Source organism: Carcharodon carcharias, chromosome 7 (genome assembly GCF_017639515.1).
Source record: "Carcharodon carcharias isolate sCarCar2 chromosome 7, sCarCar2.pri, whole genome shotgun sequence".
NCBI lineage: Eukaryota > Metazoa > Chordata > Chondrichthyes > Lamniformes > Lamnidae > Carcharodon > Carcharodon carcharias.
This window is the reverse complement of record NC_054473.1, coordinates 92,230,229-92,248,289: the sequence shown is the minus strand read 5'-3', so window position 1 is coordinate 92,248,289 and position 18,061 is coordinate 92,230,229. Positions and strand designations below refer to the sequence as shown.

Sequence of the window (18,061 nt, the reverse complement as noted above, 5' to 3'; positions counted from 1 at the left end):
CCTTCATGTCTTACTGGTTCTCTTCGTGAAGTTAGCAATAGTTAGTAACGACCATGGCATTTTCTTCCCTTCACTGCTCACTTTTGGCTCCCCAAAAGGCACTGTTCTTCCTCTGTATGCAGTTAACAATCATACCAATCTGTGTGGCGCTGGAGGGGGCATGGATCCTCCCAACTTTTTTAAAAGTAACTCCTTCTAAGTGGGCACTAAGTTTAGGAAGCTAATAGCACTGCTGTCTAAACTCCTCACTAATCCATTCAGTAGGCCATTCAGCCCGCTCCACCATTCAATTAGATCATGGCTGATCTGGCTGTGGTCTGAACTCTACTCTGCCAGAGATATGGAGGGGTGCAGCCACAGGGCGAGTTGAAAATAAGGAAGAGAATTTCAAAATCAAAACGTTGCTTGACCAGGAGCCAATGTAGGGCAGAAAACACAGGGGTGAATGGGACTTGGTGCATGGGCAGCAGAGTTTTGGATGACCTCAAGTTTAGAGGATAGAATGTGGACAACCAGGAGTGTATTGAAATAGTCAAATCCAAAGCTAACAAAGGCTTAAATGAGGGTTTCAAAAGCAAATGAGCTGACACAGGGGCAGAATTGGATGATGTTACAGAAGTGGAAATAGGCAGCCTTAGTGATGACATGAACAGGAGAGTTGGAAGCTCTTCTCAGTTTTAAATATGACACCGAGGTTGCAAACAGACTGGCTTTGTCTCACACTGTTGCTAAGAAGAGGAATGGAGTCAGTAGCCAGGGAACTGAGCTTAGAACGAGGACAATAAACAACAGTTTCAGTCTTCCTGATACTTAGGTGGGAGAAATTTCTGCTCATCCAATGCTCCATGTCAGATAAGCAGTCTAAGTTAGCAACAATGGAGTCATCGAGAGGTGGGGGTGGGTGTACAGCTTGATTTCGGCAGCAAACAAGTGAAAAACTAATGCTGTGCGTTCAGATGATATCATTAAGGGACAGCATGCAGATGGGAAATAGGAGGGGCCAATGGGTAGATCCTTGGGGCCCAGAGGTAATGGTGCAGAAGGAGGAAGAGAAGTCACTGCAAGTGATTCTCTGGCTGCGATTAGACAGATAAGAATGGAACCAGACGACAGCAGTGCCACCCAGCTAGATGACAGTGGAAAGGCATTGGAGGAAGATGGTGTGGTCGACTGTGTCAAAGGCTGGAGACAGGTCTAGAAGGAAGAGGTGAGGAAGTTTACCTTTGGCACAGCCACAGAGAACGTAATTTGTGACTTTGATAAGAGCTGTTGTTTTGTTACTATGGCAGGGATGGAAACTTGATTGGAGGCATTCAAAGATGGGAACAGATTTGGGAGATGACAAAACGTGCAAGGACACTGGAGAGGAAAGGGAGATTGAAGACAGGAGGGTAATTTGCAATGATTCAAGGGTTGATTTTTTGAGAAAAGTCCTGACAGTAGATTTAAAGAATTACAACAGCTGGAGACAGAGAACCCTACAAATCACCCAATATTTTCTCAAAATCCTTAGGTACTCCACCATTTCAAAGCTGCAAAAAACTACTCAATATATTTTAACACCATCATACAACCATTCCATCATAATGGCAGGAAATGTTTGAGGCTGTATACAAGAATCCTTCCTCTTTCTTACTATTCCAAACCCTGGTGATTCATGGCTACTGACCATGTTGAAACAACTAACTGAACTTCACACTACAAAAATATACATTAACAAAATCCAGCTCACGCGTACATTTAAGGAGTAAAATGCTACAAAGGACTAAAGGATAAATTCCAAAAAGTCAGAACAAGTTCATAGAGTCTTTTTCTCCCAAATCAGTTTACACGTGAGAGCAGACATGCCAAATAAATCATTCTGCAAAAATACTAAATGTGCCATATGTAATAAATTCATTCACACAGGTTTCCTTGAAACTAGGCCATGAATTCCAACACATTCCAGTGAGGAATTTCAACAGAGTCAATTCTTAGGATGCACCAGTGTCAGTGTCAATCTGTGCATGTCACACTTGGAGACTGGGACTCCTAAAAGACATTAGCCAAGCTCCTACTTTGAACTTTAGTGGTTTTTATTTTAACATTGCTCATAACCATTGCTCTCCCAACCATTGTGCCCTATTTTCTCACATTGCAGCCACACTAAACATCATCAGTGTTTCCACACGCCAAAATACCCATGAGCAACACCATGCAGGATTAGCTAATTTCCCAAATACAAACCTGTTCAAACAGCCCATGAAATAGAAACCATAGAAAAGTTACGGCACAGAAGGAGGCCATTCGGCCCATCTTGTCCATGCCAGCCCGACGACACCCAAGTGCCCTTTCTAATCCCACCTTCCTGCACCTGGCCCATAGCCATGCAGCTTAAGGTGCAGATCCATGTACTTTTTAAAAGAATTTAAAGTTGCTGCCTCTACCACCAACCTGGGGAGCGAATTCCAGACATCCACTACCCTCTGTGTAAAAAAAGTTCTTCCTCATGTCCATGAATCCATGAGTCACGTATTACTCATGAATCCTCCATCTTAGGAGACAGAATGAGCCATGATATTAGCTTACATTACCATTCTCGTTATATTCTGATTTGAGCCTCAACTTTATTAAATTACACAAAGTGTTTTAAAATCTTATAATTTTAAATCAATGCATCAAATTCATCAGTTCTTTCTGAACCCAGACACTATGGATAACATGTACAAAGAAATTACATGTACATATTCTTACCAGATATTAATCCCAATGTTTCAACCATCATATTTAACAATATTAAAAAGGTCTACACTATTGAAGTTCTTACAAAGACTACAAAACTATTTAGGAAGATTTAAAGTAGTTAATTACTGAGCTAAGGAAGGATATATCAGGCAAACAGACAGAATGCCTCTCCAACTGTTTAAAAGCGCTCATGTACTACCTACAAATGAACATTTAAAACCTAGCAGTAATCTTCATACTTTTCATTCATTTGAATTGCCTCAATAAGTACATCACATTCTTCTCCTGATGAAAAAGGTTCTACAGGAGCCAGTTGTATAGTTTTACAATTGAGAAATAGGAGATGGACTACAGTTTTTCCACAACTGCCTGCCTCATTATGGCCTAACCAGAAGATTATTTATTTATTTATTTTTTTACACAAAGTGCACAAAAGTGAACTCAGATTACTGATAGCGCATCATAGTGCTTCAAGCCAAGTTAGAATCATAGAGCCATAATGGCTTGTATGAAAATACACAAATCTTGTGTGTGCAGCTTGAATTCATCACATTCAAAAGGAATTCCTTTAACAAACTGATAACATCTTTATTTTCTTTAGACCAACAGCAGCCTGTATACAGTACAAAAACGCAATACAATCAATTCAAGTGAAGCACAGCCACATACCTGGTCCAAGTGTAATTCTGATCCAAGCACAGAATTCTAAACGCATTAAATCACTCTCCATCTCCCAAATAAACAGAATACCAATTCCAAGCATAAATTTTTAAATGCATCATCCTGGTCAAAGCATAATATTTCCTCAATTATATCCGTTTTCAGTGCTCAGCACACTGTATACTGTCAATCCATTTCCAATTTTCACCTAAACACAACAACAAGTTAGTAATTCAATGAAAACCACATTAGCACCTTCTTGAATAAAGTTCTTTTGTCAATTAAGTGTGAATGTGAGATGATGAGATTAATATTAAACGCACAATGAATGAATGAATGGCCTGCGGTAAAAATACTACAAATGGATCATGCAATCTATAGAAATCTTGTTACATTAATTTTTTGGCAAACTAGTGTTAAGACTATCTGTATATTTTTAAAGTGACACTAAACATAGGCAATGAACTAAAATTTACACAACCAGAATTGACTTAACTAAGCAGCATCAGAAAATAATGGACACATTTACTACCAAACCCAATGTGCTATACCAATTTATATTAAGCAGGCCAAATCAGTAGTTTAGGAATAGGCACAGGAAAAGCAAAATAAAAATTAAGTGGGATGAGGATATGCAAGAACAAGCATCAGTCTGGTCATTTCACAAGTCAAAGTGCAACACTAAATAAGATGCATGACCACAAACGGGATTAAATAATTAAAAACAGGGCATGAAAAAAATAAGTTTCATTAAAGCACAAAAACACAACCACGCATACATGGACAACTATCAAAAACTCTATCAACACAATTACTGGAGTAAAGGGAGGAAGCCCAGGTGTACACTGACTTGGTAAAACAATAATGAACAGCGGTACAGAATGCTTTACTATCTATGAACACAACTTGAAAGCACGCAAGAGTGCCCTTTGAAATCCAAGTGAAGCTCATACACTACTGAGCTTCTATGTAAGCTGGAAGGACCATACACTTTTTACTTTATGTTCAGAAATAGACTCTTCATGGATCTCAGCGGTTGTGTAGCTCAGTGAGTCAGCTGCTTGCATGTGGAGCAGCTCATGGATCTTAAACTATTCACAGTTCCTCTCTCCCCAAAACCCTGTGCTCTTATGCTATTATCACCATGGTGCCTCATCACTACAATGTGGTGAATGTGAATACCACAGCAGCAAAGATTTCAACATAAGTAAACAGCTCCACACAATGATTATCAGGCTGCGTTCAGATGATCAGCAGAGGCAAAGTGAAAGGGATGGTACGCAATTAGGAACTATTTGCACTCAAATTCTGAAATTCTCCAAGTTAGCAGAGTAGCCAAGATCAAACAAATGTAACTCGTATAAAATAAAATGAAATGGGTAAATGATGAATAAGTAGTTTGCTGTACAGGATACAAGCAGGTTAAACCATTGAAGGGTAGGGTAGTAAATGGGCCCCTGTCAACACAGTAAATTACAGCTCCAGCATTATTCTAGGATGGATGTAGGCCCCATCTAGGGATGTTTATTTCTTATATGCTTCTTTGAGATATGAGACTTATACTGTACTACAAATAATAAAGTACAGAGGGGTTTTTTTTATACTGATCTATGCACGCAAGACATCTGAACATTCATAAAAGTGAAACCTTTTGTAAAAAGTGTTTTTTTTTTAAAAAATGTTGCCGATGCCAATGGCATTGACAGCTCAGATAAAAGCCCGAGCTTCCTCTTTCTGCATTACATAATGGAATGAGGAGCTCTGGAACTCCCTGAAGTAGTATACAGCTGCCTCATCAAAAAACAAAACTAAATACAAGCCTTTGATATTTTTTAAAATCATATTAACTGCTACATTTTAAAATATCACTCAAATGGAATAATCCAATATGAAGTTTCACTCTTTGCAAAAACCCCAATACTTCGCATTATCATTTTAGGAAGCACAGGACCCAAATACTGATCCTGACTTTGAAACTCCCGAATACTTTAATGCACTATTAAAACACATTAGCTTTCCAGAGATTTAGAATGTAATTTTACAGGCTGCTGCTTCATATCTAACTTGTATCCAAGTATCACTGCACTAATCCCACAAACCACAGCAGCTGAAATACACCTTGAACTTATTACCTCCAATCATTTTAGACAGTCAATGACTGTTTCAGCCTCTAAGAAAGCTAGTGAGTGTCAAGGTTTTTTTTTATTAAAAAGGTACCAAATGCCAGAGTCATGATAATCCAGCTGTATTTAAACTAATGTATAAAAATCTCATTTTGTTAATTCTTTATTGTATGGTAGACATGCTATGATGTGGAAGCATGTTGTGTTGGGTTATCAATCGGCAATAAAGGAACAGTATACAGAATACTGGGAGATGCCTTTTATTTTAGGCAATGTAATGTAATGTAAGGCAAATGTAATGTAATGTAAGGCAATGTACATTTCTTTGTAATACAATTACAAACAACATAGCACCAACAGAGAATCACGAGTTAACAAAGAAATCGGATTTCCCCCTTTCTGTCATGCATGTCCAAAGACACTAGTCAGCAGCAATCATTTTTATTCTGAGTCAGACAAAGGATCAACATCTGATTCAGTTGAATCAGATTCAGTTTTCGATTCTTCCCCTCTCCTCCATTCCTTGAGGAGAAGCCTCCACTGTTCAGCTTGTAGCCATGCAGCATAGGCTGCATCTAAATAATCCTGTCTGTCTTCCGGCTTTTCCAAGCACAGCCTGAGCAACTGATCGAGTTGGTCTGAAGTAAGCCGATTCCTGCAGAAGAAATTAAGTAAGAAAAAAATCGTTCAACTGATAATAAATTATATAAGAAAACTGCTGGCCAGTACTCAACCTGATTGTACCTGTATTTGTTTTTTATCAAGTTCACAGATGTAAATCCTATATCAGGTTCAGCAGTTGATGCAGACATCACCACACAAACCTCAGATAGAATCGAGAAGTTTGGATATTCTTTTCTCCACATATCAGAGTGTGCCAGGTCAATGCAAACCTGTGGGGAGGGGGGAGGTAAGGAGTGGGTGGAGAAGAAGAAAGAAAAAGGACATTCACTCTTGCTCTCAATATACAAATATCTTGCATTTGGAAGTTGCATTCAAGTGACTTGTCATTTTCATGCAAAATGAACTTGCATTTCTACATTAAAGATATGATTCATTTCAAAATACACACTCTGTACCGGTTTCACAGTAGCAGGTTTATTTTTCTTCAGTTCGTTCCACACTTCACAATATTTAGCATGCAATATTCATAACATTAATGTATACAATATAGAGTAAATACAAGTCATTAATCTAGAAAATGTAACGATATTCTAAAACACTGCTTACTTCATCCAAACTCTCTCCTTTTCTGGATGCAATTAAGTATTTCATCTGATCCCACTCAGCAACTAAATCTTTTCCATCATTAGAAAGGAGGTCTGAGAAATGATTCTGGAGAGCTGCTGCTTCACTATTTCCATATTGAGCTAGTTTCTCAGGGTCAGATGGAATCCTATCTGGATCTAGGATACGGAAAGCTCTGATGATTGCATTATCAGGGAATCTCTCCTTCAGACTGTCAACAATATTCTTCACCTAATAAAAATAAAACAATCGATTGTCAAGGAAAGTTAAGCAGAGCTGTTTTACAATAAAACATTATTTCCATTAGCCCATTTTTGCCAATGATCAGTTTTTATTCCATGTCTAACCAAAGAACCTGACACACACACAGTAAAAGAAAACAGCACTTCATAACATACCAATGCTGAGTAATAGAGTCACAAACTCCACTGATAAAAGTAGTAAGGAAGTTCACCAGTAGTTAAAATTCAAGTCAGTAACTATTACTTTAGTAAGAACAGGAATAAATGGGACATTTTCAAGTTGGCAGGCTGTAACTAGTGGAGTGGCACAAGGCTCAATTCAATGCCAGGGTCTCAGCAATTACAATTTATATTAATGACTTAGATAAAGAGACAAACAGTACCTTTAATTGGCTAATGATACAAAGCTAACTGGGAATGTAAACTGTGGAGGACACAAAAGAATATAGACAGGCGAAGTAAGTGAGAAACACAATGGCAGATGGAATACAATCTAGGGAAGTGAGAGATTATTCACTTTGGTGGTAAGAATAGGAAAGCAGAATTTTTTTTTCCCCCAAGAATGGTTGAGACTAGTAAATGTTAAGGAGAGACTTGGGTGTACTCGCATAAGGAAAAGTTAGCATGCAGGTATAGCAAGCAATTAGGAGGGCAAATGGCATGCTGGCCTGGAATATAAGAATGAGGAAGATTTGCTACAGCTGTATAGGACTTTGACGAGACCATACCTGGAGTACCACATGCAGTTTTGTCCTCCAAATCTAAGGAAGGATATGCATGTCTTGCAGGCAGTAAAGTAAGATTCACAAGATTGCTTGTGGGATCAGTGGGTTGGCCTATGATGAGAGGCTGGGTAAACTGGGCCTATACTCTCTGGAGCATAGAAGGATGCGAGATGATATAGTTGAAACACACAAGACGACTCTGAATGGGGCTTGATAGGGTAGACACAGAGATTGTTTCCCCTGGCTGGGAAATTTAGAACATGTGGACACAGTCTTAGGAAAAGGGGTTGGTCATTTAGGGTTGAGATGAGGAAAATTAATTCCCTCAAAGGGTTGTGAACTTCTGGGATTCCCTAATCCAGAGGGTTGTGGATGCTCAGCCATTGAGTATATGTAAGGGCAAGATAAGGCAGATATTTGCTCTCTCAGGGAATAGGGGCATATGGGGAACAGGCAGGAAAGTGGATTTAAGATGGATGAGCAGCTATGATCATAATGAAAGGTGGAATAAGGCTTAAGAGGTCCTCTGCTCTACTCCTGTGTCTATTTCTTATGTTACATGCTTAATTTACTGGCAATATTTTAAAAATCTACTAACCAGAGTTTTAACAGAGACAGCTATCTCGTCAGTAGCTTTAGCGGTCGTCTTATGAAGCATAGGTCCATGTGGTTTCCTCGCCATAGGTGGCCGAGAAAGAGCACCACTTTCTAGCAGCTGTATCCCCAGCAAAAAGCTGCTCTCCCACAATATATTGTTTCCAAGGTACTTGCATTCAAGGAGATTGATTGTGGCTTGAACCCTTTCAGGTACTCTGACTGGGTTCACAAATCTTTCCTGAAAAAACAGTGATAGATTGTCCAAGTGGTGCAGGAGATCTCTCAAGAAGAAAATGGCAAGCAGAATGCTGTAAATTTAAAGAGAGAAAAAAAAATCACAAATACAGGAACTGGCCACTGCAGCTATTGAATAACAATTTTCCCCTTAACAAATGGAATGGTGAACCTGTTATTTTAAAAATAATTTTAAAAAAGGAGCTGCACATTTGCAATGTAATTCATGGTGTCAGCCATGGCTCAGTTGGTAGCACTCTGGTCTCTGAACCAGCACATTGCAGGTTCAAGTTCCATACCAGGAGCTAAGCACAAAATCTAGACTTGACGAGTCAGGAGGGAGTGCTGCAGCGTCAGAGGTACCCTCTTTTAGATGAGATGTTAAATCACAATTCCCTCTCAGCTGGATATAAAAGATTTCACAGTATTACTGTGAAGATGACCAGCAGACTTCTCCCCAGTACCCTGGCCAATATTTACTCCTTAACCAACACTTAAAAACTAGATTATCGGGTTATCATATTGCTGTTTGTAAGAGCTTGCCGCGCGCAAATTGGCTACCCACTCTTCGCACAATACAACAGTGAATAGACTTCAAAATACTTCATTGGCTGTAAAGAGCTATAGGTGGTCTTGAAATGCACCATATAAAGGCCAATATTCCTTCCCCTGCCAAACCCCCAAATACTAAATCTTGTTAGTAAACCTTCACTCACGAGCAAAGAATTACAGGTTCACAACTATCAGCTTGAAAAATACATTCAATTTCAAATACAGGTTAAAAATGGAGAACATAATACCGAGGCTGTTGGAGTTTGAGGAGGATGCTTTCCGCTGTGATGTCATGGTCACTGTAACTCATATCAGAAAAATATATGATGAGAGTTTGATAGGATTTGCAAATTGCTTGGATTGCCCTGCCTCGATTTATCCATTTGAGGTGGCAGGCCTTTGCCAGTTTGATGGCGTTCGTCTCCAGGACATGAAGGACTTCTTCCAAACCGCTATGTTTAACAGTGGATCTTTTTTTTTTTAAAAGAGAGAAAAGTTACATGAAAAGGTAACGTTCTCATCCTCCTACAATACTTTTAACACTCAAATTTGGAATAACCGAATTACAACATCCTCAACCTTGATCAAAATCATTAAACAACATTGGACCACGATTCCTCAACAAATAAAAAGGTGAGCAGTACATATTAATGCTGTGGATTAGAATTTGGACTAAAGTGGATCAATTTTAGGGTTCTAATACACCTGAAAGAGTGAATATAAATCTAATCTCTCAAATATAGTGAGGTCAACAAGAGAAAGGAGCCTTAATACTCAACCTAATCCAGTAACCATCCTGTAACACAAAACTAGTCACTCTATTGAAAAAGGAACAAATGAACATACAAATTAGGAGCAGCAGTAGGCTGCTCGAGCCTACTTTACCATTCAATAAGTTCATGGCTGATCTGAATGTAACGTCAACACCACATTCCTGCCTACCCCCAATAACCTTTCACTCCCTTGTTAATCAAGAATCTATCTAGGTCTGCCTTAAAAATATTCAAAGACTCTGCTTCCACCGCCTTTTGAGGAAGAAAGGTCCAAAGGCTCACCATCCTCAGAAAAAAATACTCATCTCTGTCCTAAATGAGCAACAGCGTAGTTTTGAACAGTGGTCCCGAGTACTAGATTCTCCCACAAGAGGAAACATCGTCTCCACAACCACCCTGTTATGACCCCTCAGGATCTTAAAGGTAATCAGCTCATCTCTTACTCTTCTAAACTCCAGTGGATACAAGCCTAGCTTGTCCAACCTGCCCTCATAAGACAACCTACTCATTCCAGGTTTAGTCTGGTAATCCTTCTCTGAAATGCTTCCAACGCATTTACTTCCTTCCTTAAATACGGAGACCAATACTGTATACAGTACTCCAGATATGGCATCACCAGTGCCCTGTACAACTGAAGCATAACCTCCCTACTTTTGTATTCCATTCCCCTTGCAATAAATGATAACATTCCATTATCTTTTCTAATTACTTGCGGTACCTGCATACTAGCCTTTTGTGATTTATGCACTAGGACCCTTAGATCCCTCTGAACCTCAGAGCTTTGCAATCTCTCACCATTTAAATAAAATGCTGCATCTTTATTTTTCCTGCCAAAATGGACAACTTCAGTTTCCCACATTATACTCCATTTCCCAGCTCTTTGCCCTCTCACTTAAGCTATCTATAACCCTTTGTCTGCTTGTGTCCTCTTCACATCTTAATATCATACCTATCTTTGTGTCATCAGCAAATTTAGCAACCATTTCTTCAGTCCCTTCATCCAAGTCATTTATATAAATTGTAAAAAGTTGAGGTCCCAGCACTGATCCTTGTGGCACACCACTCTTGCCAACCAAAAAAAAATTATGCCTACTCTCTGCTTCCTGTTAGCTAGCCAATCTTCTATCCATGCCAATATGTTACCCCCTATATTATGAGCTTTTTCCACAATAACCCTTGATGTGACACTTTATCAAATGCATTCTGGATTTTAAGTACAGTACATCCACCGGTTCCCCTTTATCCACAGCATATGTTATTTCTTGAAAGAACTCCAATAAATTGGTTAAACATGATTTCCCTTTCACAAAACCATATTGACTCTGCCTGATTAGAATTTTATCTAGATCTAGAATTAGATTTGAATTTTTCCAAGTGCCTGCTATAATGTCTTTAGTAAAAGCTTCTAAAATTTTCCCTATAACAGATGTTAGGCCTACTGGCCTATAGTTTCCTGCTTTCCCTCCTTTTAAAAAAAGTATTTACAGTCACTACTTTCCAATCTAATGGAATCTTCCCAGACTCTAGGTAATTTTGGAAAATTAAAACCAACGCTTCAACTAGCTCACTAACCACTTCTTTTAAGGTCTTATAATAAAGTCCTAGGATGAAATGCCACAAAGTTTGCAAATGTTAGAAATAGAAAGAACAGTGATGATGAAAGAATACTGAGAATAAAGATAGAGTATTGGGATAGTAAAAAGGAAACGTGCCTGCAATGTATTCATACCATTAATAAAAATGGCAAACTGCACTAATCTAATTAGCAAGCTCTCTAACATCGACTAGTACAACCTTGGAGGAAGATAAATTCAGTACAATGGTTTATGGAAGGTATTATGACAACCTTTGCCCTGTTTTATATTTGAGACTCCAGAGTTTAATTAATTTCTCCAAAACCAAAACTGAAAATGCTGGAAACATTCAAGAGATCATCTGTGGAGAGAATAAACTAACTAATGTTTTGGGTGCAAGCTTTACTTGAAGAATGTGAAACATTAGCTGGCCCATCCACAGATCAGGGAGCATTTGTACAGACAACAGATCAACTAGTGCCCCCAATTCTCCAAGCAGGGTTCACATCAGGAGCACAACTGATTTATATTCTCCAGACACTACTTGACCTGTGGAGTGGCTCGTGCATTTTCTAATTTGGTTTCAGAATTCCAGCACCTGCAGTTCATTTCTTTTGTTTAAATCACAGCAACTGGGTTTAGGTAACTCTAGAAATTCCTTGCATGGCAGATTTACAAAACATCTTTCTGTCCACAAAGAATTAGAACCCATTATAATTACAGCAGACATCAACTATTTTACCTGGAAATGTATGAATAGATAGCTTTGAAGCAACCGTCTATTTCTTGAAAGAGTGTAATTTCATTGTATGAATCCTTAATGGCCAAAGCCTCCGAATGGACCACAAAGTGCTGTCCAAGCAGCCATGGAATGTCTACCTGTGTTATAGGTGAAAAATTGTGGAATTCAAAATCATTGCAAAAGCCTTCATAGCCTTAAATGGCACCACTACTGGAATGTTTAAAACTTAAATATATCTGGAATTAGGTACACAGTTGGATGTGCTAAAAAAAACTGCATCATTTTACATGGGTTCTAGTAAATATAACTGGACACTGACTTACAATGGTTTCTGGTTAAGCAAAGTCTTGATTTTAAAATTATCCTGCTTTTCTAATCCCTCCATAGCCTGATCCTGCCCTGGGTAACCTCTTTCAGCCCTACAAACCACCAAGATCTCTTTGCTACTCCAATTCTGGCCTGTTCAGCATCCCTGATTTTAATCACTCGCCACTGCAGCAATGCCTTCAGCTGCCAAGGCCTTAAGCTATAAAATCCCTTCCCTGATCTTCTCTGCCTTTTTACCTCTCTCTTAAGGCACTTCTAAAACTTACCCCTTTGGCAAGCTGGTGGTTATCCACCCTAGTATCTCCTTATGTGGTTCAGTGTCAAATTTTCCTGGTAATGTTCCTGTGAAGCACCTCAGGACATTTTATTACTTTAACAGCCCTATATAAATACATTGGTGCTTTTAATTGGTTCTACGGTAATGCACTTTCATCCCCATTTAAAATAAATCTTCAAAGCTGATAAATTGTATTGGTGTATTTTCATTTGTTCACAAAATAGGAGAGGAATGAGAGATCGAGGGGCTACCCTGCAGGCTCCCAATGTGATCGCCAATAATAGCTCAATATCAATTTCTACAACAGCCCTTTCAAGATTCATGTCACTAAACAAAGCCTTTGATCAACGCACCACAGTGGTGGATCTGGAGACTGTTCTAGCAACAAGGAACGACAATATAACAGGATTATCAGAAACATAAAATCAAGAGAATGGGAATAAGTATAGCTTTCAGTGTACAGTCACCAGGAAAGAGTGCAGAGAGAAAAGTAGCTGGGTGACAGGAACATTTGGAAAGGAAAATAAGTTATATCTGTGGAAAGCAGAAAGCTACAAAATTAACCACTTCAAACATCTCTAAATATTAAAAACAAATCAAGCTATCGCAAGGGCTAATTATCCAAGCCTCCAGGAGGGCATAAGGATTGAGTTTCTCTATGAAGACACAGCAACAGTATGTGAAAAAATGGAAATTATTTCATAGGGAGATTGCAATCAAGCCTATATTAATTTGGGAAAAATTAAGTGGCTTTAAAGTTGGAGTTGCTAATCTCAATGCACAACTGCTTCACATTCCAGTTCATCAAAGACTGTAAGGGATAGTGCACATATCAATGAATCACCTTCACAACACAGAGAAAATATAAGTCATGGCTCCTTGGGGGTACACAGAGAAAATGTAAGTCATGGCTCCTTGGGGGTAGAGACCACAGAGCCATCAAGTTCAACATTACCTGGGAAATAGACAAACCTAAAGCCAGGAACTGAGGATATAACGTTAAAAAGATTTAATTTCATAGGAATGAAGGACTAATTTAAATTAATTAATTGTCAGTCATTCAACAATGTTCCAGTAGACAACCAAGTGGAACACCTTTCAAGACATAAATCTATTTAGAACAAACAGATAACTAAAACAGCAACTTGGACTAAACAGACATGACCATAAATAAATAAACAAAATAGAAGCAAATTAAAGACAAAACCAGATGCTAGATAACTCAGGAAGAAAATGTATGAGGATCACAAGGATAAGTACATGTGCAGAAACAAGTTTTAGGAGTAATCGGAGGAGCTTAAGGAGGCTTAAGCCTCAAAGAAATTTACAGCGCAGGGGACCTTTTAACCTATTTTTCTTTTCTCTGCCAAAAGGTTTAGGCAAATCATAATACCATACAGCATAGGAGGCAGACATTTAGCTCATTGTGACTGTAGCAGCTCTATGCAAGAATTAGCAACTTGTCGCACACCCTGCTCTTTGCCTGCAAACCCTGCAAATTTTTATTTTATTATCCAATTCTTTTAAAAGTTATACTGAAAACTGCTTCAACCATCCTTTTAGATAGCTATTTCTGGATCATTGCTCAAAATTCTCAACTTCGACTTCTTTTACCAATTATTTAAAATCTGTCTCCTCAGGTTACCAGCCTTCTTGCCAGAGGAAATTGTTTCCCTCGTTCATGATTTTGAACACCTCTATTAAATCTCCCTGAACTTGCTCTGCGCAGAGACCAATAATCCCAGCTTCTCTGGTCTTTCCTCTTAACTGAAGGCCCTCATCCCTTACATCACTCTGGTAAATAGGCTCTGTACCATCTCCAAGGCCTGAACATTCTGCCTGAAGATGCCCAGAATTGGACACAATGCTCCAGGTCTTTGTTGAGATAACAAATTTTCTCATTTGCACCAACAATTTGTACTTAGAAACCCATTGGCAAAAATATAGCTGGCACTATACCAGGATAGAGTGGATTCGAAGAAGGCTTAAAGAAGCATTGAAGAATTGGAGTGCAGAAGATAACCACAAAGATGATCATTGAAGCAAAGGCTCAATTATGAGGATTGACTGAAAAAAAAGGCTTTTCAATCTTGAAAGGAAACTGAGTAGTGATGGAGTGAGAGCCATTACGGAACACATGGCCATTCAGCTCATCGAGACCATGTTGGCCCCCTGAAGAGCAATCCAGTCCGTCCCCATAGCTCTGCAATTTTATTTCCTTCATGTGTCCATCCAATTACCTTTTGAAATCATTAATCATCTCCATTTTCACCACCCTCGTGGGCAGCGAGTTCCAGGTCATTACCACTCACTGTGTAAAAACGTACTTCCTCATATTCCCCGTCATCTCCTAACCAAAGCCTTAAATCTATGCCCCCTGGTCCTCATACCATCAGCGAATGCAAACAGTTTTCTGCATCAACGTTGTCTAAATCTGTCATAATCTTGTACAAACCTATCAAGTCTTTCAAAAGGAGCACAAGTGCAGATTCTCCAAACTGACCCTGTAGCTGAAATCTCACATCACTGGAAGCATTCTGACAAATCTCCTCTGCATTTTCTCAAGAACTCTGAGATCCTCCCTAAAGTGTGGTGGCTATAACTGGATGGAATACTCTAGTTGGGGCCTAACCAGTTTTATAAAAGGTTCAGCATAATTTCCCTGCTTTTGTACTCAATACCTCTCTATTTGAGGTCCAAGATCCAACATGCTTTGCTAACCACTCTCTCAATATGTCCTGCCAACTTCAAAGGTCTGTGCATGTGAACCCCCAAGTCCCTGTGTCTCTGCACGCTCTTTAGAACTGTGCCATTAAGTGTATATTGCCGCTCCCTACCCCTTCCGCCAAAATGCATCAGCTCTCATTTCTTTGTATTAAATTCCACCTACCATTTGTCAGCCCTGAGGCAGAGGGGTGCACAATTGTAAAAGGGAATGCAAAAGGTAAATGTGAAAGTTATCAGGAGGTATTTCTTCACAATGAAGAGCGAGAATTCTATTACAGGACCATGTGCAATCAAATGCTGGTAATAGCTAATTGTTATTCAGTGGTTGGGTACATCATCTCCTCCCTTCAGCCTACTTGCAGTGCACCTTTCTCCAACTGCGCCAATTTGCACCAGAACTACTCCTACAAACATGTATAGGTGTGCATGCTTTCCAGTACCACTACAACACTCAGTGCACTGCAGTGGGCTTACACCAAACAGGCGTATGGTCAACTGGCGTTTAAGCAGGCACAGCTTAGGATTGCGGTTCATGAGAATTGGTACCACCACTCTGGAAAAGTGGGCAATGCTCAATAAAGGCACAGTAATGTAATTAAGAACATTTAGCCAGTGCTCACCCTTTCACTTGATCAGTTTAGTTAAGTGACTTTAATAAAGTAGCATACATCCACACTGTGGGGAAGGGCGGGGGGGGTCCAGAACAGGGGGAGGACATGTTTACATGCTGTGATCATAAAAGGACCAATAGGACATCTTGAGTTTAAGAAAAAAGGTTAATTTTATTTTAGTTAAACCAATGTAAGTTAATAAAATACACACTGACATTCTCACACACGCACGAGTGGGGTAGGGTAGGTTGGCCAAATTGGTGTCTATAAAGTAAAGTAATCCAGAAAGTAATATTATACTGTTTGTAGTTTAGTGTCTCAGCTGACTTCAGGCTGAATGCGATGCTTCCAATATAAAGATGTAGGCAACTGAGTTGGTAGTTTTTTTGGGTGACTCTAGTGTTGGGTTGGCTTCTTTTCACAGAATCATAGCGCAGAAGAGGTCCTTCGGCCCAACAAGTCTGCACCGACACGTGAGAAACACCTGACCTACCTACCTAATCCTATTTACCAGCACTTGGACCATAGCCTTGAATGTTAAGACGCGCCAAGTGCTCATCCAGGTACTTTTTTTTTAAGGAGGTGAGGCACCCCACCTCCACCACCCTCCCAGGCAGCGCATTCTAGGCCGTCACCACCCTCTGGGTAAAAAAGTTTTTCCTCACATCCTCCCTTAAACCTCCTGTCCCTCACCTTGAACTTATCTCCCCTTGTGACTGACCCTTCAACTAAGGGGAACAGCTGCTCCCTATCCACCCTGTCCATGCCCCTCATAATCTTGTACACCTCGATCAGGTCACCCCTCAGTCTTCTCTGCTCCAACAAAAACAACCCAATTCTATCCAACCTCTCTTAATAACTTAAATGTTTCATCCCAGGCAACATCCTGGTGAATCTCCTCTGCACACCCTCCAGTGCAATTACATCCTTCCTATAATGTGGCACCAGAACTGCACACAGTACTCCAGCTGTGGCCTCACCAAAGTTCTATACAACTCCAACATGACCTCCCTACTTTTGTAACCTATGCCTCGATTGATAAAGACAAGTGTCCCATATGCCTTTTTCACCACCCCACTAACATACTCCTCTGCATTCAGAGATCTATGGACACACACGCCAAGATCCCTTTGTTCCTCAGAACTTCCTCGTGCCATGCCGTTCATTGAATGCTTCCTTGTCAAATTATTCCTTCCAAAGTGTATCACCTCACACTTTTCAGGGTTAAATTCCATCTGCCACTTATCTGCCCATTTGACCATCCTATCTATATCTTCCTGTAGCCCAAGACACTCAACCTCACTGTTAACCACTCAGCCAATCTTTGTGTCATCCGCAAACTTACTAATCCTACACCCCACATTGTCATCTATTTCGTTTATAGAAATGACAAATAATAGAGGGCCGAGCACAGATTCCCGTGGTACACCACTGGACACTGGCTTCCAGTCACTAAAGCATCCTTCTGACATCACCCCTCTGTCTCCTACAACTAAGCCAATTTTGAATCCACCTCATCAAATTACCCTGTATCCCATGTGCCTTTGCCTTCTTTAAAAGTCTCCAATGTGGGACCTTGTCAAAGGCTTTGCTGAAATCCATATAAACTACATCAACTACACTACACATCATCTTCCGACTAGGGACTTTACAGCCTTCCGGACTGAATATTGAATTCAACAACTTTAGGTCGTGAGTCCCCTCCCCCATCCCCACCCCCTTTCTGTTTCCCCCTTCTTTTTTTTCCCAATAAATTATAAAGATTTTCCTTTTCCCACCTATTTCCATTATATAAAAAAAAAACCCACTAGAGCTATACCTTGAGTGCCCTACCATCCATTCTTAATTAGCACATTCGTTTAGATAATATCACCAACTTTAACTTTAACACCTATGTGTTCTATTGTACTATTGTTGTTGACATC

The 18,061-nt window shown here is 39.6% G+C and overlaps 1 protein-coding gene across 4 annotated transcripts in view; it reads right to left on the bottom strand.

The window, feature by feature from the left end:
* Positions 1–18,061, bottom strand: part of LOC121280521 (NCK-interacting protein with SH3 domain-like) — a 187,594-nt gene that overhangs the window by 120,764 nt on the left and 48,769 nt on the right. The window contains exons 8-13 of one of the 4 annotated variants that reach the window (XM_041192603.1): positions 12,195–12,331; positions 9,354–9,575; positions 8,321–8,627; positions 6,738–6,986; positions 6,252–6,400; positions 5,752–6,162 (exon numbers count right to left, since the gene is read on the bottom strand). The exons of the other annotated variants lie outside the window; for them this stretch is intronic. Coding sequence (XP_041048537.1) covers positions 5,949–6,162; positions 6,252–6,400; positions 6,738–6,986; positions 8,321–8,627; positions 9,354–9,575; positions 12,195–12,331 — 1,278 coding nt within the window. The 3' untranslated portion in view covers positions 5,752–5,948. Of the gene's footprint in view, positions 1–5,751; positions 6,163–6,251; positions 6,401–6,737; positions 6,987–8,320; positions 8,628–9,353; positions 9,576–12,194; positions 12,332–18,061 lie in introns of those variants that run through there. 4 annotated transcript variants of the gene reach the window in all.